Source organism: Polypterus senegalus, chromosome 9, assembly GCF_016835505.1.
Source record: "Polypterus senegalus isolate Bchr_013 chromosome 9, ASM1683550v1, whole genome shotgun sequence".
Taxonomy (NCBI): Eukaryota; Metazoa; Chordata; class Cladistia; order Polypteriformes; family Polypteridae; genus Polypterus; species Polypterus senegalus.
Window position 1 is genome coordinate 169,767,691 of NC_053162.1, and position 26,836 is coordinate 169,794,526.

The 26,836-nt window shown below is 41.7% G+C and overlaps 1 protein-coding gene across 2 annotated transcripts in view; it reads left to right on the forward strand.

The window, feature by feature from the left end:
- The first annotated feature begins 21,147 nt into the window (after positions 1-21,147).
- The window catches only part of pou2f3 (POU class 2 homeobox 3), a 55,469-nt gene continuing 49,780 nt past the window's right edge, over positions 21,148-26,836 (forward strand). Inside the window, exons 1-2 of one of the 2 annotated variants that reach the window (XM_039764210.1) lie at positions 21,148-21,220; positions 21,736-21,795. In XM_039764210.1, the coding sequence (XP_039620144.1) occupies positions 21,163-21,220; positions 21,736-21,795 (118 nt within the window). In that variant the 5' untranslated portion in view covers positions 21,148-21,162. The other variant, XM_039764211.1, reaches the window with a different exon arrangement.

Below are 26,836 nucleotides of genomic sequence, written 5' to 3' on the forward strand. Positions count from 1 at the left end.
GCTTTGAGACTGTGTTGTGTTTTTTGGGGGATTAATATTGTATTAGATAGATAGATAGATAGATAGATAGATAGATAGATAGATAGATAGATAGATAGATAGATAGATAGATAGATAGATAGATAGATAGATAGATAGATAGATAGATAGATAGATAGATAGATAGATAGATAGATAGATAGATAGATAGATAGATGAGATAAGAAATACGTAGATAGTTCTAACTAAATCTCTCTGTGTATAAAGTGCTTTGAGACTGTGTTGTGTTTTTTGGGGGATTAATATTGTATTAGATAGATAGATAGATAGATAGATAGATGATAGATAGATAGATAGATAGATAGATAGATAGATAGATAGATAGATAGATAGATAGATAGATAGATAGATAGATAGATACTTTATTAATCCCAAGGGGAAATTTAAATACTCCAGCAGCATCATACTGATAAAAAACAATATTAAATTAAAGAATGATAAAAATGCAGGTAGAACAGACAATACCTTTATATAATGTTCACGTTTAAGGTGGAACTGAAGAGTCACATAGTGTGGGGGAGGAATGATCTCCTCAGTCTGTCAGTGGAGCAGGATGGTGACAGCAGTCTGTCGCTGAAGCTGCTCCTCTGTCTGGAGATGATCCTGTTCAGTGGAAGCAGTGGATTCTCCATGATTGACAGGAGTCTGCTCAGCGCCCATCGCTCTGCCATGGATGTCAAACTGTCCAGCTCCGTGCCTACAATAGAGCCTGCCTTCTTCATCAGTTTGTCCAGGTGTGAGGCGTCCTTCATCTTTATGCTGCCTCCCCAGCACACCACCGTGTAGAACAGGGCGCTCACCACAACCGTCTGGTAGAACATCTGCAGCATCTTATTGCAGATGTTGAAGGACGCCAGTCTTCTAAGGAAGTATAGTCGGCTCTGTCCTTTCTTGCACAGAGCATCAGTATTGCCAGTCCAGTCTGATTGATCATCCAGCTGCAATCCCAGATATTTATAGGTCTGCACCCTCTGCACACAGTCACCTCTGATGATCACGGGGTCCATGAGGGGCCTGGGCCTCCTAAAATTAAATTAATTAGTATTAAATCAACAACAAAATATTACAACTTTATTATATACAAAATATTGTATCCTGTATAACCATAAACAATAAGAGAGAAAGGAACCCATCCACATCCCACCTTATGCCATTCTAGTAGTAGTTTTTTATTGTCATTTCAACCATATACAGTTAGTACACTCCAAAGTGAAATGAAACAATGCTCCTCCGGGACCACCATGCTACACAGAACACGGGACTACAGAAAATCTACACCTTTTAACATAAAGTGTATGTATGTGCAAACGTTACAGGACAGTACAAAGACAGTGCAGCACCGACCAGTTCACATTGATGAGATCTACAAGTACAAAATATCAGCAGGTTGTTCCAAAATGTGACAATATCTTAATAGAACATGACACTGGAAGTAGGAACAAGGTAACAGTGTAATAATCAATATAAAGACATGATGCAGTTGAGTGGAAGGTGTGTATGTGTTATCAGTCTGAGTGTTTAGGAGTCTTATGGCTTGTGGGAAGAAACTATTACACGTTCTGTTAGTGAAGGCCGGAGTTCTAAGGAGGATAAGATACATTTGGCTGGTTGCAAAGCACCACTTCTTTGACAAATGATTTTTTTTGTAGCAAACCCTAGGTTTTGCTGATAATTCACTTTCATGTGAATCTTTTTGCCCATCAGTACTGATCTCTTTTTAGTCTGGAGGTGTTGTCTTTAACTGATTTGGGTTCAGGAGGGATGTTCACTTATGACTGGGTGTGTTTAAATAAGAAAGACACAAAGCTATGGTGGCGAAGGGAGCCACATGAAAGGATCTTGATGCTGAGGAACAGCAGATCGCACACTGAAGCCTCCTCTGGCAGAATTTCAGATGTGCCATGGTCTCCATTTCTTAATGGTCAATTTAACTACAGGGTGGTCCAGATCTAATTATGCAGGTCCAGATTGTCTAGATCACATTGATTTATGCAGGGATGATTTCATTTTGGCGTGAAGACGATTCTTCATGTCGTCAGTTTGCATACTTCTCGATGGTCCGGGATTTTTCGGGGTGATTTCCTATGTAATAAACTTAATAAGTTATAGCGTAATGAAAATTGTGTAATTAGATCTGGACCACCCTATAGATATTCAGTGACTTGGATATTTTCTCATCTCCATAACTTGACTTGTGCTTTTCATGAAGTTGTTTGAAGTGGTCTTTTGCCTTTATTGTGCTGGTTAGCCCACCATCCTCGCTTACCACAGGTTGGTCCTGTCACATACAGGAGCATTTAGATGACAAGCATATGAGAACCCAGACAGGTGACCTCCACTGAAATAATTCTCTAGTGAGAATTTAGAGGTTTCCTGTTAAAAAGAACAAATAATTTTGTGGTCAGTTCTTTTGTGTTTTATATTTGCAGTTAATGGTAGACCAGTTTGCAGAGATCTGTTGTCACTTTGACATTAAACTTTTTTTTTTTCTGTTGATTGCTGTCAAAAATGCCAAACTGTGATTCAATGTTGCATAACAAGAAAATGTGGAGACTTCCAAAGGGGGGGGTGAAGACTTTTTACAGGCCCAGTATTTTGCAGCACAGTGCAATTGCAGACAGCAGCACCTATGAGGTCAGTCACATAATGGCCCATCATCAAGAAATGCCCTCAACGTCAGTCACAAAACGCATGCCCCTTAACACTGTGGTTAAGTTTAGGGTTGTGTGAGGGTTATCTGATGCAAAGGTCAATTTGTGACTGACATTGTGGGCACTACTTGACCTACACCATAGATATTACAGGCTGTATTTAGACCCATCTTGTATTCTGACAGAGTTTTATATATTTGGATGTAACTCTAGACTGCCTCCTGCTGGTTTCTAGCCATACACACCTCTGTGTTGAGGAGCTCGGCCTGATCGTTTGGCAGTATAGTCAGAGTGGGGGAGCAGCAGCGGTGTACTTGTTATGACCCTCATACTGAAATGTCAGCAGAACTCACTTTTTCAGATAAATAATTACATTAACATGTAATACAACACAAAGATGAAAGATCTCCAATTTAAAAAGAAAACCGTGCACTCTTCTGTAAGTGTGTACATTGCACCATCTTCTGGAGGGCTGGCATTGCCAAGTGCTGCTCAAAGGCCCCGAAGGCTAACAAGGGCTGTAGGCCATGCAAATTCAACCAGTGTGACAGCATTGTCGGTGACTCCATCCCTGTCTGCTACCACTTGCTCCTCCGAGGCTCTGTATGCAAATCAGCCCTGTTTGCATGGGCAGCCTGCCCTGAGGTTGATTGATGGCGACAGAACAGGGTGTGTCAACAACCTGCCAGAATTTCATTTTCTTGATCGGACAGTGGGCGAGCTTCCCAGCTCTTCCCAAACACCGTGGAAGCCTCCTTTTACACAACCCTTGATGGGGCCGAGCTTGCTGTCCGATTTGAAGGGAATGCATTTACAATTAGGGTCTCAATATATTAGTACAAGGCCCACAGGTAAGAAGCCCGGACGTTTTAACAGTTTCTCTCCACTGGGTGATGATTCATTTCTTCCTGGACTAAATCAAGTGCCTAAAAATAAGGCAAATATTACGTTCTCCTAACGGCTGCAGAGCTGAAATAGTGTCCATCACTTCAAAACGTCAATCTGCCTTCATTCCTTTTGCTTTCTGCCATTACACTATGAACCTTCAGAAACTGTCTGCGGTTGTATTCCTGATTTCCAGCAGAGTTCATAAGTAGCATGAGTCTAACTGGTCCTAAATGAGGCAAAGAAAAGGTTTACAGGCACCACATCTCCATATGCTTTACCAGGATCCTGGACATCCAGCCTGGGACTGCATGGTTGGTGCCTACAAGACACTGAGACAGGATCACAAAGAATGACAAAAGCTCCACTAGACATGACATCTGACAGGCACAAGTCACAGAGAGGCAGGCCATTATAGTTTCTCAAAATAAGACCACTGGAGTCTGACAGCCAAATCAAATTTGGATTTACGGAGTTGTAGTTGGGCCAACCTGCAGGGGTTAAGGTCATCTGCCTGAAACAGGCTCTTAATAGCAGTTGTGCTGATTGAACTAAAACTTCTACAAAACTGCAGAAGGCCAAAATCTGACCAGAGAAGAAACTTGACTTGGTGATGTCCCAAAGGGTTCAAGATAACAGATTTTGGTTTTGGGTTGGATCACAAGGAGTAAAGCTGTAGGATATAGAGAACTGGCATCAGCCTACAAAGAGGGAGAAAAGTTACGTAATACTGAAAAGTAACCAGCCAAAGAAAATGCTACAAATATCTGTTTGTATCTGACTGCCGGGCCTAAGGTCCTAGGACACCAGCATCTGGCTTGTGCAGGCTTTAGGCATGTGAGACGAAAGTTCAGACTATCCACCTTAATAAAAGGATAAGTGTCTGTGTGTTCATTCTGTTGCTATGTGTCTGTCATGCCAAAAGATGGCACCTCACATTTTTAGTAATAAAAGGCACTGCATTTGTCATTCCAACAGATGGCGCTTCACAAACATGAACACTTCTTTTATGAATACCACATACCAAATAGCATATAACAGAGACACATGCATTGGATAGTGGCCAGCAAATGTTAATACTGATTTCTATGTTAATTGCTTAGATTTCAACCCATCTTAGATGAGTAATACAGATAGTAAAGAGTAAATCTAATTGAGAGCAGACTCTGAATAGATAATAATTCATAGGTTAGAAATACTACTGAGATCCGGTAGGATCTCGTCATAAGAGATTAAGTGTAGGGGATGGAAATCCGACTGGATCAATCCAACGGGGAAAAAAATATGACAATGAAATTAAACCAGATAAGGAACCCCAAATTAAATGCTGTATTTTATTTAACTCAGAAGCTGGATGTCGGAGCCGTTAATGACATTGCACTTGAGTTGACTGCATTCCAGTAAAACATTTAGAAAACCAATATGGACACGTTCAGGAAAACCTTTGGTGTGGTTGCTCCATCGGAATAGATAGCAGATGATAACAACGCTTTACACTGTATTTTATGCATCCAAACACCGTAGCAATATCTCCACAGATCGAAGTTGGACAGTATTGTGTGAAGGGCTGATTTAATGAGATACAAAAAGACAGAAGTGCTAATAAACCATATAATACTACGGCTTTCAATAAAGTCTGTGGCGTACATCACCATTTTGGATTGACGTCATTATATGAAGTTGGACCAACTTGGACGTGAAAGACCAGCCCTGAATTTCTGAGTTGAAAATCTGACTTAAGCGCCTGTTCCAGTTAACATTCCGACTAGGAACTCAGAAATTCCAACTTCCCACTTCAAATGGAATGTGGCAAATTACACAGACTCCAGGCTGAATTAGGCTCTAGAGGGTAGAACTGAATGCTGCGCTCAGTCAAATTATAAGGGGACAGACACAACAATTAAAATATTTGACTAGATAAGGTCACATGGTTTGAGCAGATCAGAAGCAGCAGCACTGCAGGATTCGGAAATCTGGCAGCATCAGCCTGCAAGGAGGACGAAAAGCTCTTATGAGGCTCAACTCTGATCAGATAAAGAATCCCAGGGGACCAAAGAATTAAGATCTGTTAAGGTTAAACGATTAGGTCAATAGCCATGGGGCACTGGTACTTAGCTGGGTTAGGGTTTAGATGGTAGAGGTGTGTGTCACCTGTTCAGATTTTAAGGAATAAATCTATAAGAGGCTCACTTAAAATTGGTTGGAGTTTTGCTGAGGTCCAGAGCAAGTGCTGCATGCTGATGTCATCCTTACTGGTGGACTGTATTGAGAGAGCTGGGTTCTGTGTGTGGCTTGTGTGTGAAACTTTTATTAAAATACATTTGCTCCTAAAGCTTTGCATTTGGTTTTCACTAAAGAGCCAGGCAGGGCTTTTTACAGCAGTGTTCCCTTTAAAATTTTATTTTGGCATAGTGCAGATCAGAAGTTGGACAGGAAGTAAATTATTAGCTGGCACTGTATCCGTTAAGACTATGTCACATCTGGTGACTTTTCCAACGATTTGTTTTTGTCTCCCCCACGGTCATATTCTTCATTTACATAATTGTTGCAAGTCAGAGTCACGCGGTGGCATTCTCCCGTGAAACCAGTTGAATTGCCCAGCAGCTCATTCAAACTAGTCCGCGACAAAATCAAACTGGTTTGGTTTTTGTCTTTAGTCATAGGCACATGCTGTGTGCGCATGAGAGCTGATAACCAATAAATGCTCTTCCAGAAGTACAATTCATGAAATGCAGTGACAAGGAATAAGGAATGCAGGTGTTTTGGACTTCGCAAACGGAAAAGAAACTCATCTGTCTGATGTTCTATGCATCACAACAGATTGGAAAAAGAGGGCTGAATCTGTTAACCCTTCTTACAGCAACGGCTCCATCAGGCAGCATGCTATTGGCTTTCACAAAAAGGGGTGAGACCGACTGCGCTGAAAGGCTGACGCACTGTTGCTAAATGTGACATGCCCAATGATTTATCCATCCATCCATCCATTATCCAACCCGCTAGATCCTAAGTACAGGGTCACAGGGGTCTGCTGCAGCCAATCCCAGCCATCACAGGGTGCAAGGCAGAAAACAAACCCCGGGCAGGGCGCCAACCCACCGCAGCCAATGATTTATTTATTTATTTATTTTTGCATCAAGTAAATTAACATGGGCGGCACGGTGGTGCAGTGGGTAGCGCTGCTGCCTCGTAGTTAGGAGACCTGTGTACGCTTCCCGGGTCCGCCCTGTGTGGACTTTACAAGTTCTCCCCATGTCTCCAGGTACTCCAGTTTCCTCCCACAGTCCAAAGACATGCAGGTTCAGTGCATTGGCGATTCTAAATTGTCCCTAGTGTGTGCTTGGTGAGTGTGTGTGTGTGTGCGCGCTCTGCGGTGGGCTGGCACCCTGCCCGGGGTTTGTTTCCTGCCTTGTGCCTTGTGTTGGCTGAGATTGGCTCAGAACGAGACCCCCATGACCCTGTAGTTAGGATATAGTGGATTGGATAATGGATGGATGGATAAATTAACATGGTTTGGCGACAAGATCAGCAACTGCAGTTGACAAATATGATGTAGCCAATGACTGGAAGTCACATAACATGACATCTGCTTTAATGGTAAATAAATGAGTGGGTTTCTCAGGAAGGAAAGAAGTAAAGGAATACTAGTGAACTCTGGTACATTTCATGCAAGCCAATGAGCATTGGCAGTATGAGGAAGGTAAAGAGCATATTTAAAAAGTTACAGCGCTGATAGTTGGTGTTGGACATTGGGGAAGCAGTGCAGACGCAGATTATGAAGGAAACAGACATGTGTAAGGGAAAGACTCTAATAAGAGCTAAATCTCACACAACTAGCAACTTAAAGTACAGCTGTGGCTTATAGAGAACCACAAAATATAATAAAAGTCCTGCTCTGGATTACCCATATTTACACAGAACTCCAAGCCTGAGAGACACTCGGTGTTACTGCCAAGGAGGGTAAAAAGATGCAAAATTCAAAGAAATGAAAGAGAGCAGAAGAAGTAGTGGACTGTCGGGGGTCTGTCAATGAGTAGTGTCTCTCTTACAGATGCAGGTTCTTAACTGAATAGCAAATTCTAAGTTGTCTTGTATTTATATGCTGGTGGAGGCAGAAGAGGTGGGGCTTACAGGCTGGAACAGGAAGTGATGTCAGTCATCTTCTGGTGGTGGTTCATGTTGTTATAGATGAAAGAGAGAAGGACTTGGCAATAATGCTTTCAGAAGAGCCCTGAAAATACCCCCAACATACAATATGCATCTCGATCCATCCACTTTCTAAACCAGCTTATCTGGAGCAGGGTCATGGGGAAGCTTCAACCATTCCCAGTAAGCATTGGACACCAGGCAGGAACAATCCCTGGACCAGGTGCCAACCCTTCACAAGGGTGAATACTCGCGCAATAGGGGAACAGTTTAGCAATGCCAGTCCACCTGATCTGCATGTCTTTAGACTTTGGGAAGAAACCCACATGGACATGCGGTGAATATGCAAACTCCAGGCATTAAGCACTCAGGACTTGGACCTCAGTCTCTTTGTTAGAATTTAGCAGCAAAACTACTACAGCTAGTATCCTGCGTTCCAAAATGATTGTAAAGTATTATTAAAAGGAAAGGTAATGTATTACAATGGTAAACAGGCCTCGGCCCTAACTTTTGTTGAGTTTGTTGCAGCCATCAAATTCTTAATTTGTGTGTATTTACAAAATACAATTAAGTTAGTCAGTTAAACTATTGAAAATATTTATTTGCATTTTTGTCAGTTAAGTAAAGGTTCACAAGAATTAACATACAACAAATTTTTGTTTTATTGCATATTAATTGAATTGCCTATTATAGTTTCAAACGGCTTCATTTGGGGTTTAATTGCCTGCTTTCTTCATCAGCCATCAGCTAATAATGAGGTGCAAATGACAAAAGGGCCACCAGCTCTCCAGTGAATCTGCTTCCATTTAAACCTGTGTATGTGCATCATGAAGTATCTGATATTTATATAATGTATTGAGAGATATGGCCAGCCGTTTATTCCGGCCAATAACCCCACGCCGCTAGATGGAGCCCTTCCGGTAGCATGGAGGTGCCCCGAATTCCAGCAGGGCATCATGGACATTGGAGTTTTCCTTCACAGCCCTGCTGGATGCCATGGGGACACTGCAGGGAGGCTCTGAGACTTTTATTTGCCCTATAACCCGGAAGTACGTCTTGGTCACAGGAACGTAGGAAATGACGTACTTCCGGGATGAAAAAGAAGAGTTTTGATAAAACCCGGAAGTGCTAGGAAGTCACATGGACTGAAGGTTCAGAAGCACTTCTGGGTCATGGAGTATAAAGGACTATGGGAAATCCCAGACAGACGAGCTGAGTCGGGAGGAAGGGTGGCAGCGTGTCTGGGGAGTGGAGGATTTATTGTTATTGTATTGATTGGTTATTGTATGAGTATTGTGGAGTGTAGGGTGCTTTGTGCACTTTATTGTCCTAATAAATCAAATTATTGGACTTTTATCTGGTGTCTGGTCTGAGGGTTCAAGGGGACGACAGCGCACCCTATCTGTCACAGTATGTATTGTTTATATAATGTTTAGAAATAAATGAGAGAGTTGGGATGGACCAAGAGGTACAAATCTGCCGAGAACCACAAGACGTATGGATAATGAGCCTCGGAAAAGGACAGTCTACTCTGCGAGACAGATTTGTCTTGGAAGAACGAGAGCGCAAACCACCATAGAATTAAATATCAAGTCTCATTACCTGATAGGCCCGACTTCTAATTACAAAACTTCTTAGAATGGAAACCTGTAGCCACTGTGGACCTCCTGGACCAGAGTTGAGCATCCCTGGGTGGTCCAGATCTAATTATGCAGAACCACATCGTCTGGATGACTTTGATTTAAGCGAGGATGATTCCAGTTCGGCGCGAAGACGATTCTTTATGTCGTCAGTTCACACACTTCTCGATGGTCCGGGATTTTTTTGGATGATTTTCTATATAATAAACTTAATAAGTTATAACGTAATGAAAATTGCATTATTAGATCTGGACCACCCTTTAGGATTGTGTTAGCCATTGTTAGACATGTTAGACTGTTTAGGAGGTTTTTGCCTTCAGAGCTTTGCTAGTGGTTTTATGTTGGTGGTCCTTAGAAAACTGAAATGCATGTTAAAATTGATTCTTTTTAAATATATTGCTACTGTGAAAACATTTTAAATGATGCTGTTAAGTATGTCAAGAATAAATATATTAAAATATCTTGCAATATACTGAAATCTAAATTATTGGCCATTTTTGAATATTGCAACACATTTTCCAAAAACATATACTTCTTAATATCTTTTAAAATTCTAGCAGGGATATACTATAAGATACAATTTAGAAAACCTCACCTGTACTGTAAATTCGAGTTCTAATATATTTTACAACATATTTTAGTTTAAGTTACAATGATATTTGTCAATTTTGTGTATTGCAGTATATTTTAATGATACGTTAACCTGCCATTGAAAGTGTTGCCCAGTAGACATCTCTTGGGTGTTTCTAAAGTTTTGTTTTTTTCTTTTATAGACCAAACCGTACAAGTTACGAACTGATTACCAGCACAGTACTAATATGTAAGTCATCTGAATGGAAATTGAAGGCCATGCAAGCCTGTGCAGTTACCTGCTTGAACTTCTTCTTATTGTGAGTCACAAGGAGTTCAAAATAAGCTGAACTTATTGAGAAGGCTGGCCTTCACTTTTTCCAGGTAAAAAGATTGGACATGAATAAACGGTCTTGGCGAGATCACACTAGCTTGCATTCCTTATGCTCGATATATTTACAGATTTGTTTGCTACACTGTATTAATGGGAACATGTGTATTTATATTTCATATATATTATTAAACAGCATTTTGTTTCAATAACATACCATGCTTTTACTTTTTACATATTTTATTGTATTTCAGCCTTTGTGCTAAAAATCGTTGAAGTTCATTGTTTTCGCTCATGAAGCAACACTCAATTCCCAAGAATGGCAAATCAAAAATAACATTTTAGAAAATATTTAGTTTTCTTTTTTTTTAAAGTAAGAAAACTGAAATATCCCATTGAGACCCTTTACTCAGGACTTCATTTGAGCACCTCTGGCAGTGGTGCCAGCCTGGAGTTTTCATGAGTTTGACACAATAAGCTTCACACATCTGGATTTGAGGATTTTCTGCCATTCTATTCTGTGGATCCTTTTGGACTGTGCTACGTTGGATGGAGACCCTCGGCAGACAGCTGTCTTCAGGTCTCTCCAGAGATGCTCGATTGGGTGCAAGTCCAGGCTTGGCAGTTGAAGGACATTCACATAGATTGCTCTAAGCCACTATATTTACATTATATACTAGCTGTCCCCTGTGGCTCGGCCCGCGTATTAGTGAAATTAGTGAAGGAGTGGCTCCCCACTCCTGACATCACGTTTCCCCCTCCCCTTGGTGTACAGCCTCTGTCTCGGATTTGCGTGAATATATCACTCGTGCAAGTGAACTATGGGTGGCACGGTGCCACAGTAGGTAACGCTGCTCCCTCGCAGTAAGGAGACGTGGATTCGCTTCCCGGGTCCTCCCTACGTGGAGTTTGCATGTTCTCCCCGTGTCTGCATGGATTTCCTCCCACAGTCCAAAGACATGCTGATTAGGTGTATTGGCAATCCTAAATTGTCCCTAATGTGTGTGTGTGTGTGCCCTGAGGTGGGCTGGCACCCTGCCCGGGGTTTGTTTCCTGCCTTGCACCATGTGCTAGCTGGGATTGGCTCCAGCAGACCCCTGTGACCCTGTAGTTAGGATATAGCGGGTTGGATAATGGATGGATGGAAGTGAACTATGATTCTTAGCGTGATAAGAGCAGTCACAAAATCAACTGGAATGTGCAAGCAAATGCTAGAAATAAACCCGATCTAAATCCATTAAGCGGATGTAAGATACACCCCGAGGCTGGCACGTGATTGAGGAGGGTCCCGTCCCTCTTCTCCTCTGTCTGCTGCGTCTTTCTCAGATTCGTGCAAATAAACCGGTACAGCAAGTGAACTATGATACTTAGCAAAATCAACCAGAATGTTCAAGCAAATTCTAGAAAACACCCAATCTAAATCCGTTAAGTAGTTCTCTCGTGACAAGTGGACAGACATACAGACAGACATTGGATTTTATGTATAGAGAGATATATAACACACACTTGTTTGGCTGGTGACTTGCAATATCTGAGATATAATTTCATTTAACATTTCTTTTGGTATTCCCACTGGAGCACAGGCAAGTGAAATGACTTGCTCATGATCACACACCGTATCACTAGTGGGATCTGAACCCACAGCCTCAGGGTTTGGTGGCCAAAGCATTAACCACTATGCCACATTGCCACTGCCATTCCTGTGTTGTCTTAGTTTTGCCAAATTGAAAGGTGAACCATTGGTGTAGTCTGAAGTCCAGAGTGGAAACCTGGAGCAGATATCCGTTAAGTACATCTCTGTCCTTTTGCTCCATTCAGCTTTCCTTCGACTCCCAGGGGTGGGCAAAGTTATTCCTGGGGGGCCGCAGTGGCTGCACGTTTTTGACCCAACCCAGTTACTTAATAAGAAGTACTTATTGCTCAAGTGACACTTCTGCTTCATTTTAGTTGTCTCGCTTGTTAAGATTTTGAACCCTTATTTCTTATTTTAGTCTTAAACAGCTGGATTCTTGGTTTTTAATGGCTGCTTATTAGCAATAAGATGCAAATGACAAAGGAAAGCAGTGTTTCTCCATTTAGCTTGTTACCATTTACACCTGTGTGTATTTATCTTGCGCTATTTGGTTTAATTAAATACTTGGAAGGAGACTGTAGAGAAAAAGGTGAAGGACTGAGAATTACTCCTCCATTTTAGACTTCAAAAAGAAGAAAGGAAAAAAAAATCTCGGATGAACAGACATGGCAGAGTTAAAGCACCAAGAAGCCATAAAATTGAATTATTGGCAAGAATTGTTTTCTAATTAAGCAACTGGGTTGGGTCAAAAACCTCCAGCCACTGCAGCCCTCCAGGACTGACTTTGCCCACCCCTGGTAGTCTCTTAGTCCCTGATTCTGCCACTACTGTGTTTCATTGTTGGAATGGTATTGCCTTGGACAGGAGATGGACAGTACCTGGTTTCCTCCAGACATGACACTATGAACTGCTCGGTCTCGGTTCTGTATTGGTTTCATCAGACCAGAGAATAGTTTCTCGTAGTCTGAGAGTCCTGTAGATACCATAAAGCCCAAAACTCGTGGAGTGTTGCAATGCTGGTTGTCCTCCTGGAATTTTTTTTTCCCGTTACCACAATGGTTCTCAGGAGCTCAGCCAGAGTGACTATTGGAGTGTTGGTCACTTCCCTTACTAAGGTCCTTCTCTATCAGCTGCTCAGTTTGGTTGAGCAGGCAAAGGAGGAGTCGTGGTTGTTCTAAACTTCTTTCATTATAGACTTATGGGGACCACTGCGCTCCTGGGCACCTTCAGTGGTGCACAAACCTTTTGGTCACCTTCCCAAGATCTGTGACTCACCATAGTTCTGTCTCTAAGCTCAGCAGGCAGTTCCTTTGACCTTGTGGCTTAGATTCTGTATAGATTGGTGGTGTGCATTTCCTAGTCCATCCATCCATTATCCAACTCGCTACATCCTAACTACAGGGTCACGGGGGTCTGCTGGAGCCAATCCCAGCCAACACAGAGCACAAGGTAGGAAACAAACCCCAAGCAGGGCGCACACCCACACACCAAGCACACACTAGGGACAATTTAGAATCATCAATGCAGGAAATCCACGCAGACACAGGGAGAACATGCAAGCTCCATGCAAACTACACGCAGGGAGGACCCAGGAAGCGAACCCGGGTCTCCTAACTGCGAGGCAGCAGCGCTACCCACTGCGCCGTAAATTGAATTGACCGATTTTGAGGTGAACTCCAAAGGTGTAGAAATATCTCCATGATTAACTGTGGAATGGGATGCACCTGAGCCATATTTCAAGTGACATGGCATTGGGTCTGAATACTTGTGTCAGTATATTTTATTTATTTTTAATAAACTTTCAAAGGTTAAGTGTGTGATTTAACAAAGGGGGAAAAATAACTTTAAATGGTTTTAGCACACGCCTGCAGCTTAGCAAAATGGGAAAGAAGTCAAAGGGGTCTGAATTCTTTCTGAAGGCACTACGGTTGACCCCATAGCTCTGAGAGCTCAGCTGTCGTGGGCAACTCCATGAAGCCTGCAGATTTCAGAGCCCGCTGCCAACAGATATTTGGTAAGCTGCACATCCCACATTCTTTCAGGTTCTGGCAAAGTCGTTTAATTCAAGTAGTGTCAAGTTTTTGATCTTTAATGCTAATTCAGTCAGGAACAATGAGAGGTGGTGCCCACTTTGCCAGAGGGCGGAAAATGTGCGCAAATCACCAAATCTTCTTATATAATACGCTACCGTGGCTGTTCGGTTGTCTGTCCCAGATTTTAAATCACCTGTAGCTCACAAACCGTTTGACCTATTGACCTGAAATTTGGCACACATATACTACGTGACGTCTACTATCCGCTTTCAGGGTGAGGATTGACCTCCAAGGTTATTCCTCTTTTTATTCTTATTTTATTTTATTGTAGAATCAACTCTCAGCAGTGGCCAGCATGGCAGCCGTGCATCGCATGTGTACGGGCGCCATGCTCATTCCCTACCGCCTTCGCCGTCACTTCTCCTACCTCTTCATATCTTAAATCATTCCAAAGTCTTCAATCTGCCTCAAGTTCCAGCTTAAGTGAAAAATGAAAGAAAACGTACTAAGCATTTGCAACACAAACACTGACTTAACCCGTTTTAACGCGAAAAGATGCCCATGAAAGAAGAGAAGCAGCGGGCCGCTAGGGTGGAGAAAAGAAGAGCTGCTCAGGAAGTGGCAAGCGCATCAACCTCTGAGCAAACGAATGGTAAACACAGACTGAGAAAGAGTGTGAAAACTAGGAATGGTCAAGTCAAGTGTATTCACACCGTTACTGGTATTAAATAATAAGCAACCATTTATTCCAAGCAGTTATTAAAACGCGAAACCATAAATGTTTTTAAAAACTGGAACCTGATTAGGCAAAATCGCTCGTTCAGCCCGCTATATTAACTCTGTGAAGAGGCCTGTCTAGTCATAGGAGCGAGCAGCTTATCTGGCTTAGAAAGCTCCATGTAATTTCAGCCATTCATCCGCCCTTTTGGTTGCCACAGCTCCAGAGTTCTGGCTCGTGCAATGCCTGTGTGTGCGCCTTACCCTGCGTACTCCCAAAGATGAGCACGTTAACTTGATTGGCAATTTGAAATTGTGTGAGTGTATTAGTAAGCCTGTAATGGGCTGGTGTGCCATCCATTTCCTCCTGCCTTGGCACACAGCAATTCTGGTATTGTTGCCTCCTTCCTTGCCAACCTGAATTCAATAAGCTAACAAGAACTTAATGCATGTCTAAGCATTGTTATACGACAAGAAGCTTCAGCTGTTTACTGCTTAATGTGTTTGCCACTAGGGGGCTCCCCAGTTTGCCAAACCAGCTTTCAAACCACAATTGCATACGCTGATAAAGCGATCACTAACAGGATAGTGAGTCTGTGATGGCCAGCCTGTGATTTTTGTTTTATTATTTTTCTAGTCCTGTGCCTGTACCACAGTAGGTGCATACAGTTTGCAAATTCTCAGCTATTTTCTGAACATGCCTTTTTTGTTTCATGGTTGTAGAAAGATTGATGCAGTTGTCAGCATGACTGCCTTACAGGTGCAAAGTCCTTTTGGAGGTTCAAATCCAAGCTTCGACACTGTTTGGGTCTTGCTTTGTCCACAAGGCTCAAATAAAAGCTCAGCATGGACCCACCATAGACGTAGACAGCTGCATGAGTGTGCACCATCCTTAAACTCAATGTCACCTACTTAGCCTGCAACTGCCCTATACGGAATAAGAAGGCTTACTGATCAGCTGCCAAAAAACAAACCAACCTGAACACGACTGCAGTCCATAACAGCCTTGAGTGGCAGTTAACCTAACCTAACCTAACCTTCTTATGGAAGGAAACTGCAGAAACCAATCCTATGTGGGGGCTTAAATAATGGAGAAATTCAAACAGAGCAGGACTGGTGCGGAATTAGGATCCATCACCCTAAAGCTATGTGGCTGATAATGCTAACCACAATGCCACCCTCTTGAGAAAAATGACATTCAGACAGCAAAGGTTTAATTGTGTTCATATTTCTGTCACAGTGGCATCCTGCGTAAAACTTGTATGTTCTCCCCATGTCTGCATGGGTTTCCTCAGGGTACTTTGGTTTCTTCCCACTGTCCAAAGATGGGCAAATTAGGTGAACTGGTGGTGCTAAATTGGCGTGTGTGTGTGTTCAGCTAGCTTGTTCCTGCCTTGCCCCCTATGCTAGCTGGGATGCCAGCCCCCCAAACCCCAACCCTTGTCTGGGTTAATCGAGATAGAAAACGACATATTTCTCTCACAGATTGGTCAGAGTCGGTGAGTGAGTCAATAGGGTCACTAGTGGTGCTAAACCTGTGACCCTTCAGCTTGACAGTCTTGCACCCTACACATGGAGAGCAGACCCTTCTTTCAAAGTGACCTGCAAAACACATTGACAGAATTATTTGTCTACAGTGGGCTCACTTGTGTTGTAGGTCTCCTTTTAAATGGATGTATTAGCCATTTTTGCCCATCAATCTACACTTCATAATTGACACACTGAAAGCCGGTTTTCAGAAAGGCTTGCAAATTTATTAAGAAGCAAATACTGAAATCTCTGCTACATGTAAGCATTCAGACCCTTGGTTGTGACACTCCAAGTTGGGCTCAAGTGCCTCCTGTTTGCTTTAATTCTTCCTGAGATGTGTCGAAAATTTGATGGGAGTCCACTTTTGGTAAACTGAATTGATTGGTCATCATTTAGCAAGGCACACGTTTACCGGTGTATAGAAGGTCCACAATTCACACTGAATGTTGGGATATATTCAAAACATGAACTCCAAGGGACTCTACGTCTCCATGAGCAAACTGTGGTGAGACAAACCTCAGGGCAATGAGATAAAACCATTTCTAAAACTTGGAGTGTTCCCAGAAGCTTCAAGAATTGTGAAACTGAAGATGTTTGGAGCCACAAAGACTCTTCCTAGTGTTGACTGTGTGGCTAAACTGAGCAACCAGGCAAGCAGGGCTTTGGTGAGGGAGGTGATCAGGAACCCAATGGTCACTCTAACAGAGCTTCAGGAGGTCTCCTGCTGAGATCGGAGAACCTGTCGGAAGGACGACCACATCAGCAGCACTCCATCAATCAGGTGTTTACGGTAGCTTGGCTAGATGGAAGCCACCCTTAAGTAACAGACAGTTTAAAGGACTCTGGGAGCATGAAGAAAAGAGTCTCTGGTCCATTGAGACAACACATTTACTCTTTGGGCAGACCTCCAAGCACTATGTCTGGTGAAGACCAGGTACTGCTCATCACCTGCTTAATACCATCTCTGGTGGTGGCATCATCATTCTATGAGGGTGCAGGAATAGGGAGACTGGTCAGAATTGAAGGAGAGATGAATGCAGCCAAATACAGAAAGGTCCTTTAAGAAAACCTCCTCCAGAGTGCACACCACCTCCAACTGGGGTGACAGTTCACATTTAGGTATAAAAATGACCAGAAGCATACACTCGAGTGGCCTCTGGACAAGTCACTGGCTGTCTATGAGTGGCCCAGATTTAAACCTCATTAAACACCTGTGGTGAGACCTGAAGGTGGCAGTTTAACGATGTGTCCCATCCAATCTAATGGCATTTGAAATGATGTGTCAGGAAGAAAGATGGGGAAACTACCAAAATCCAGGTGTGCAAAGCTTATAGAGACTTAGACAAAAAGATGTAAGTGCATCCAAATGCTCTGTACAAAATACTGAATTAATGGATTCCAGTTATTTATTTATTTAAATAAATTTGAAAACCTTTTTAAAACTGTTTTTCTCTTTGACATTATGGATTATTAAGTACAGATTTTGGTCAAAAATAGTAAATGTATCCCTTGAAAGCTAAATCAACAACACAATAAATTGTGCAGAAAATGAATCCATTGTATTTTGCACAGAGAGCCTGCAGTTTTGTGGTTTAAAGTTCAGTGCTTTAGCCAATAGGAGGCCTCAAGGTCTACCAAAGTAGCACAGCATTTCCAAACCCACTTAATCCAATTCTGGGTCATTGGGGACCAGGGTCTGACCGAGCAGCACTGGGCACAAGGCAGGAGACGGCCCTGGCCAGGCTCATGCATACATCCGCACTCACTCTGACCATTTCAGGAATGCTAGTTAACCTAAACTGCATGTCTTCAAAAACCATGAGAGGGAAAATGAAGGAAAACCCCAGCATGTAGCGCACTGTTACTCACTGTTTCATCAGCCCACTGTCCTTAAGCATTTAATCTCTTTAATATCATTCAGGGTCATGGCCCATCCAGGCAGAACTCTGCTCTCTGGATGTGGGACGAGGCTCTCACATGGACCACTTGCATGCAGTAAGCACCCAGGTTCCCTCACCTCTGCTTTTCATACTCTAATGATTTCATTATTTTCAAATTAGAGTAACTAAAAAACCCTTGCCACTGAAAATGTTCAAGATGAGTCCACCAGTCAATCAGCATTTTGAATGTACCCCTTTGTATTTTACACTTTGATTCCTGGGCCATGCTATATATTAAAGTGACTTTAAGACCACAAAGGAGCAGCTCTTTCAACATTTCTGCAAAGTGAGCACTAGATTGAGAAGGGCATAGCTGCAGCTTGCAATACCTATGACATAGATCAGGTAATGCCCACAACGTCAGTCACAAAATGCCCATTGACTCGGATAACCTTCCCACATCCCTGATCTTAACCATAGTGTAACAGGGCCCTAATGCTAATCATAGTCTAACTTGATGGGTGTTACGTGACTAACGTTGAGGGCGTTTCATGACGTTGGGGCATTACAAGACTGACCTCATAGGTACTGTTGTCTGCAATTACACTCTGTTGACTAGATCAGCAAACCTTGTTATCTGCAGTGCATCGCTTTAGCCACTAGGGGGCCACACCACCCAAAAGATCCAACTAGACAGAGAGGTTCATTGAGTCATTGTCACTTACAGAGTTCAGTTATTACTTGAATGTGCTAATCAACAGGCTACACTCTATATTAGTAAAGTATGAGACCTAAAAACTGAAGGCAATCCATCCGTCCATCACACACTGGGTCTTAAAATGGTCATTGTGTGGATAACAGTACAATTTCTTAGTTAATACGTTTTTGGGCATGGCTGGTCCATTTTAGGTGAGATTTGTACAAACCCACCCCAGGGTGAAGGTTCTCTTGTTGTGCAAGAGAGGCATGGCTTAAGTAAAGTTACGAGAGCAGGCATACCACAGACTAACGCTGGTGACTCAAAGACTACACTCATGTTGTGGAGAGTATACTATATGGCCAAAGGTTGGTGGACACCACATCTATATGTACTTGTTGGACATTTAAATCCAAAACCATTGATGTTTAATATGGAGTTGGTCACCTCTATAACAGGGAAGGCGTTCCACAGGGTTTGGAATGTTATCCATTTGAATTTGTGCCCGTTAAGCCCGAAGAGTATTTGTGAGGTCAAGTGCTGATGTTGGACGAGAAGACCTGGCACATGATTGGTGTTCCAAATAATCTCAGAGGTGGTCAGTAGGGGTCAGGTCAGGGCTTTGTGCAGGCCACTTGAGTTCCTCCATGTCTTTATGGGACTGGCTTTGTGCACAGGGGCTCAGTCATCCTGGCACATACAAGGGCCTTCAACAAACTGTTGCCACCAAGCTGGTAAGCACACAATTGTGTAAAATGTCTTTGTATGCTGTAGTGTTAGAAATACCCTTTATCAAAACCAATAGGCCTCCCTCAGACCCTGACAGATAGCCCATTATGTGTCCTCTACCAAACTCTACAGAAGGCTATGCAGTCCAGAAGTAGCATCCATCAAACCCAGATTCATCCATTAGACTGCCAGATAATGAAGCATGATTCTTCACTCCACATGTTGTCACAGATCCAGACTCCAATGGCGGCATGCTTTACACCACTCTAGTCAATGCTTGCCATTGTGCATAGTTATTTTAGGCTTGGGTGCAGCTGCTCAACCATGAAAACCCATTCCATGAAGTCCGCGACACACAATTCTTGTGCCAGTGTTACTTCCAGAGGCAGTTTGGAGCTCTGTTGTGAGTGATGCCACAGAGGATTGACCAGTTTTATGCACTCAGAAACCCCACTCTGCGAGTCTGCATGGTCTGCCTCTTCACAGCTGAGTTTCTGTTGCTCGTCAATGTTTTCACTTCATAATAATGGCACTTAGAATTGAACAGGGTAGATCTAGCAGAGTAGAAATTTAATGTATTGACCTGTGGCAAAGCTGGCATCTTATGAAAGGGACACATTTAAAGTCACTGAGAGCTTCATTCTGCTGCCAATGTTTGACAATGGAGGATGCATGGCTGTGTGCTTGTGCTTATGCACCTGTTAACAATGAAGCGCCCAACTCAGTCATTTAGAGGGGTGTCAAAATACTTTTGGCCATATAGAGTATAAGGAAAAATTTCTGGCAAGTCAAACACTTAGCAATAATGGAGAGGCTAATATTTATAAATTTATTAAATAATAGAAAATACTCAAGTGCCAAAGGTCTTCCCTTTGATGCATCAGAGCCCCTACTTGCAAATGTGTTTGATTCTATAACATTCATCCATCCATCCATTTTCTAACCCGCTGAATCCGAATACAGGGTCACGTGGGTCTGCTGGAGCCAATCCCAGCCAACACAGGGCACAAGGCAGGAACCAATCCTGGGCAGGGTGCCAACCCACCGCAGTTTATAACATTCAGTCACCTTCATATAGAACCTTTCATAGTAAGCACCATTACCAAGCTGATAATATGACCAGGTCAAGTGTTATGCATGGTGACCACAAGCTGGCCAATATTTGGGCATTGTCTAGGAAAGTGGGGCAACCTCCCCCGTGCTTTTTGTTGATTTGATTGCCCAATTTCTAGTGCTAGTTTGTGTCTGAGTATGTCTTTCAATGATAACCCAATTAAATGTGCAGCTGTTACCGCGCTGGTTTCATGAAAATGAAGATAATTGTTACTTTATTTTCCTTTTATACCAGTGAAATGTTAATCTGTTATAACATATCTTTTAAGCTCTGCCTTTTAACGTATTAATTAACACCTTATTATTACTTCCTTCAAAGTTCTGCAATAGTTGCTGTGAGAAACTAACAATTCATTTTTAGTGCCCATTAAACATCTCTCATCTCATCAGAGGAGAGATATATATATATATATATATATATATATATATATATATATATATATATATATATATATATATATATATATGCAAATGCATTTATAGTAAATAAAAATAGAGCAGGAGCAGAAGGGCAGTTTTCAGTCTGAGAAGACAGAGGCTCCGGTTTTCCGTGAACTTAAACGAGTTTTTATGCAAAATAGAACTCGAGCGCGATTGGCTACTAACGACGTTATGCAAATCAAGTCTCTTCATGGCGACTGATTCCAGAAGTTCTATGGGGACCCACCTGGAGGAGAACTTTTGTGCTGGTGAGGGGCATAGAGGGAGATCATTTGAATAATATATTCGGATCCATTAACCGACACTGGCTGTTAGTAGACGGAGTGAGCGAAGTTAAACCGCAGGCACCCGGGTGCATCACACACACACACACGCATACACACACACACACACACATATCTAAACGCGCGGACAACAGGTAACCGGCTAAAGGAGTGAAACCCAAGAAGTTTGTTAGCTGTCAGTCTCTTTACTTTTTGGAGATAAACATCCCAAGCCTTCGAGTGTGTCTGAAAGACGACAAGTTAACCCAGCGAGGTGAGTGAAATGGTGAAAGAGGAAAAAAGGTGTTTGAGATAGTGGTCACGGGGCGCGGGGGAAGCCGCTACCTTATGAATATTATAGCAGCATTTGCCTGCTGCAAAGTATTTGGCAGTACAATGTATTTAGAATAATAAGATAATTTTCCTGCTGCAACACACAGCGAAGGGCACTGCACAAAGAAGTGACCCTTTAGTAAAATCAGGTGTTTTTATTATTGCAGATATTATTAAGATGAGCGGTGAACCAGTGGAGCAGTCGGAGACCCGACACGAGCACGCAGGTAAGCAGGGAGAGAAGCGCGGCGTGGCGGGGCAAGGCTGGACGCTGATCGGTTTAAATAAGAAAGCGAAAAAATCTACTCGGTGTCAACTGACTGAGTGATGATCATTTTCAAAACTCGGTATGATAGTTGGGCAAAGTTTTATCTTCCTCACAGGAATGTCACGTTTATGTTTGTGCAAATATCGGTGGGTTATTGAAGAACAGTGAATGACTCTCATCAAATATCAACAGCAGTTCATTTATACTACTTTAAAATTAGGTCTTCCCTACATAAATTTAATATCAATATGTTTTCTATTGTAGAACCTTCTCCATTTTCCGTCCATAACTGGACTTGCGTTTAAGATTTTTTTTATGTTTTGCCTAAAGAACAACGAAGGGAGTAGTCGATCGGTGTGTTATAGTTCAGTGAAGTGAAGTTTTATTAAATCGACTGTTAATTTCAAAACATTTGCTTAACATGTATGTATTGATTTCTGTCCTATTTTATTCTGTTCATGATTTTATTGGAAGTATTGCTCAAAGTACTATTCAATACCAGTCCAAAATAAAATGCTTTCGATTGTGTTTTAGCTATCTAAAGACGATTATTATTGTTCATAATAGTAATATTGTGAGATTAATGATCCTCGTAATAGCATCGTGACTTCTCAGTTTTCTTATTCATTAACCTTTTTTACACCGATGTGCTGAAAATGTCGAATATTGTATTGCTAAGGGTGATGTACAGGTTTGAAACTGAGATGAGTCATTTTGAGTAAACCAGAAAGAAAAGGATAAACACGCGTCATATTTCGTTTGTAAGCCCGTTCTTAGAATAAGAAATAACAACTGCATTTCCAGCTGGTCTACAATTCATTTAGTCCTCCATCCATCCATCCGTTTTCCTAAGCACTTATCCTGGGCGGGTAGCGAGGCGGCTGTCTTTATTAAATTCAGTTTGCAGTACCTCTTTAAATTTTGTATTGATATGTTTATTTACATACATTTATTATGTGTTCTTGCAAGAAGTTGTGTGTTTATTATTTGATGTTTTTTTAACTATACTTTGTTTCTGTATGTGTAATTTGCAGAACACTCTGCTCGTTAATGGAGGTACAGTACGCTGTATAAATAACGTTTATGTAAATGTCAGGAATCGATTTTTAACGGACTTGAGTTTTTTACCCTCCAAGTATAAGATGATCTTAACAGAAAAACACTCGTTTTAAAGTAAAATGCTTAGGTAAAGAACTCTTCTTGTGAATAGAAGCCTTAGAAGATCCTTTTTATGTATTATTATTATTATTATTATTATGATTATTATTATTATTATTATTATTATCAGCAGCAGCAACAGCCGCCTCCTCTAACGATGCCTTTTTGGGGGGATTACACAGACTAACTCTGCAGAGATGTGTGACCGCCTTTAGCAAAATGTTTATGTATAAATGTTAACACAATCACCCTTGCGATGGAGCTATATACACATTGTAATTATGTACTTGTGTGTGTGTGTATATATAGATTCTGAGGAAATGAGAGTTAGCTAATCATGGTTATTTATTTAGTTTTGAATGCCGGAATCTTTTCAGATCCGACAAAGTTTTCGTTTGAACATTTTCTCCAGATATGATGCCCTGCCTATTGCACTTTTCTCGTGATGTGCTCGACTGCGGTATACACTCTTAAGAATGAAAGTTCTGTAATGGCATTAGGCTGATTGGCTCCTCGTAGAGCAATCCTTTTTATCCTGGGAAGGGATGAAGCTGGGTCTTTGGGCTTTGAGAAGGTTCCTAATATGTGGAGAAAACAGAAATCACCACGGCTCTGGAATGCCCTACCAGAGAACCTGAGAACACAGCAGGTTCAAAAAACAGTTAAAGACTTTAGGAAAGCATATTAACAAAATTGCCTCTAATTATTGTTTTTTCTTTGTTTTTATCTTGTTGTGTCTTTGTTTCATTTTTTATATAGCACTTTGAGGTTTACTACAAATGTAAAGTGCCTTATAAATAAAATGAATGATTATGAATTATTATTATTATTATAGTAGGATACAGAGCATACCGAATCAAGCAAACGTGAAGGTATGGAGAGTGTGGTTGTGTGTAGCAAGAGTCCCTTTTGAAACCATGAAGCCGTTGGTATTTCAGTTATCGATTTTTTATTTCATACGCTCATCTGTCGGATCTGACACATATCTCAATAAGTAAAGGTTCTTTCTGGACTTTACAGTACACGGTTCCTCAATGGCATCACCCTGGCACTCTTAGAACAAATAGTTCCCTAATGACATTTTATGAGTTGTGTGGTTCTGTTGCTTGATAACGCCATTTCACTCCTGGACGGGTTAATTGCATATGAAGTGGGTTCATTGTGCTTTGCAAATAAAAACAAAAAAACTTTAATATCTAGAATAATGCATAAATATTTAATATATGGTAGACTACTTACCAGGAAACAAACAGATTAAGTACACCTGAATTTAGCCTGTGTTATTGTATGCAGTCTTTTTAAAATCGGGACCCGTTGCTATTTTTCTAATCAGTTAGTTAGTTAGATAGATAGATAGATAGATAGATAGATAGATAGATAGATAGATAGATAGATAGATAGATATGAAAGGCACTATATAATAGATAGATAGATAGATAGATAGATAGATAGATAGATAGATAGATAGATAGATAGATAGATAGATAGATAGATAGATAGATAGATACTTTATTATCATCTATTCGTGGTTATTTACGGAGCCAATTTCAGACCTAAATCAATAAATATTCTTTCTGGAACCGTCATGTGGATTGGTTTCACTTCATCATCGCCCTAAAGAGTCACCAGGGCTCCTTTAATTTTTATGAGTATTCTGGTGTGTCTGTCCCTTCCTGAACGCATTCAGCCTCGTGTTCGATTCTGTAGGAAGATGTACCGGCTACCCATTTGTCTAAGCAAACTTAGAAATGTGTGTGTGTGGCACAGGGCACAAGGCAGGAAACAAACCCCGGGCAGGGCGCCAGTCCACACACACTAGGGACAATTTAGCATCGCTAATGCAGCTAACCTGCATGTCTTTGGACCTTGGGAGGAAATCGAAATACCCGGAGGAAACCCACGTAGACACGGGGAGAACATAAACTCCACGCAGGGTTGACCTGCGGGAAGCGAACCCGGGTCTCCTAAATGGGTTACCGTGCCGCCCTTACGTAGTCTCTGACAAGAATTAACAGTTTTTTGTTCATGTTTAGCGATACCTAACTTTTGTCCTAAAAAATTAGAAGTCAAATTAATCCGTTATGAACTGGGAACTGGTGGCCACTGCCCTGAAATACAGGCGGCAATTGGCTGCGTCTACTATATGAATGGCTTAAAGGCAAAATAAGTGAATTCGTGCCACTCCTTGTTCATTTCCTGATTTCTGATTAAGTAATTCATTTCTTGATTATTCAGATCGTGTTAGGAAGTGCTGTATTTGTTTAAAGTCATTGCTATATTTTGAATGAAAACATTTTGGCGCACGTTCTTTGAATCGTGCATTTGATCAAATATCCGAATATGTCGGTGGCCTTTCCCTTTACTTGCTCACGGTGTTTGAATGCCCCAATCTCTGGTGGCTTTTCACGGAAAGCTATTTTATCCGACAGTAATCTGTCACGGGCTCTCGTAGCGCATTCTGAAAACAAGTCGAAAGGCTCACTTTGGTGTGTTGACTCCATGTTGACTTATGGGTGTTCCGTTTACAACGCTGGCGCCCGCCATTGTGGAGTTCTTCACGCGTTTAAACCAACTGTCTCATTTAAAAACCTGGGGCGCTGAACCGGATATTCCAGTGCAAGATCCCTTTTGAAAAGTATTGATTCGATGTGGGATGTTACCTGTAATATATTATCTTTATGTCATAAGTTTTACTTGGCCACTATTATATTTCACTCGTGTATTTTCTGTTACCAGTTTGAAATAGCGAATAGTTCTTTTGTTTTCTTCAGTAGAATTCACAGTTGGGCAAACTGGAACTGAATTTGAGAGATGCCTCCTGAAAAGGAGAACTTGGAGTTCCTCTGTTTGCTTAGCCTGAATTGTTTTGAAAAGGCAGTGAAGAGCGGGTGGAGAGAAATATCACTATAAAAATAGAAACTCGTGCTCTTTAGTAGTATTTTTTTCTCGCTATCGCTCCTTTTAGTGATACTTCAAACGGTCTCCTCAAGAACGACTACAGCCATACGAGCCTTCTGTCCCGATTTAATACATTTACGTGCACTCCACACTTGGATTGGGTGCAAAATGTGCAGGTGGTAATCCAGATAATGCGTCATCAGGGATCACCGAGGCTCATATGACGTTGATCTGAATTTCTAGAGTATGCACAAACCAGTGTGTTTCTTTGTGCCGATCCCAAGCCCGGATAAATGGGGAGGGTTACATCAGGAAGGGCATCCGGTGTAAAATTTTGCCAAATCAGTTGACAGATGATCCGCTGTGGCAACCCCTGAAGGGAGCAGCCGAAAGAAGAAGAAGAATTGGGAGAGTATCTGTCAGCTCCAGAAAACCGAATCAGTTTTTTTTGTAAAATAAACCCAAATTTAAGACAATTATCGACAGTACGGTGTATACGTAAAACTAAATGACAATGTAGGCGAGCCACTTTCACCTGGGGGATACAGATACGAAACCCAGCCTCCTCATAAGACCACACAATCGATCGTGCAGACTACTACTACTACTATCTGTTGCGATAGAAAAATCCACACCAAAAAAAGGTCTCGCTGCCCTTCTACACCAACACGATTTAACCGTTAAGGTATCGATCAGTGCCACAGAAAAAAGTGACCATGGCCCAAAGGACCCGTTAGCTTAAGATCTATAGTATTTAGATAGATATCACATTATTTGTTTCCAGGGGGAGACTTGACTTTCTGAAACTCAATAAATACTGCAACAAACAGCAACACAAACTCCCAGGCACACACCATGGTAACTAAAACTAAATAGATAACAGCAGTCCTGCATTTACTTGAGCTTTAATAACCCAATTATTCACAGAAAACAGGTTTTAAAAA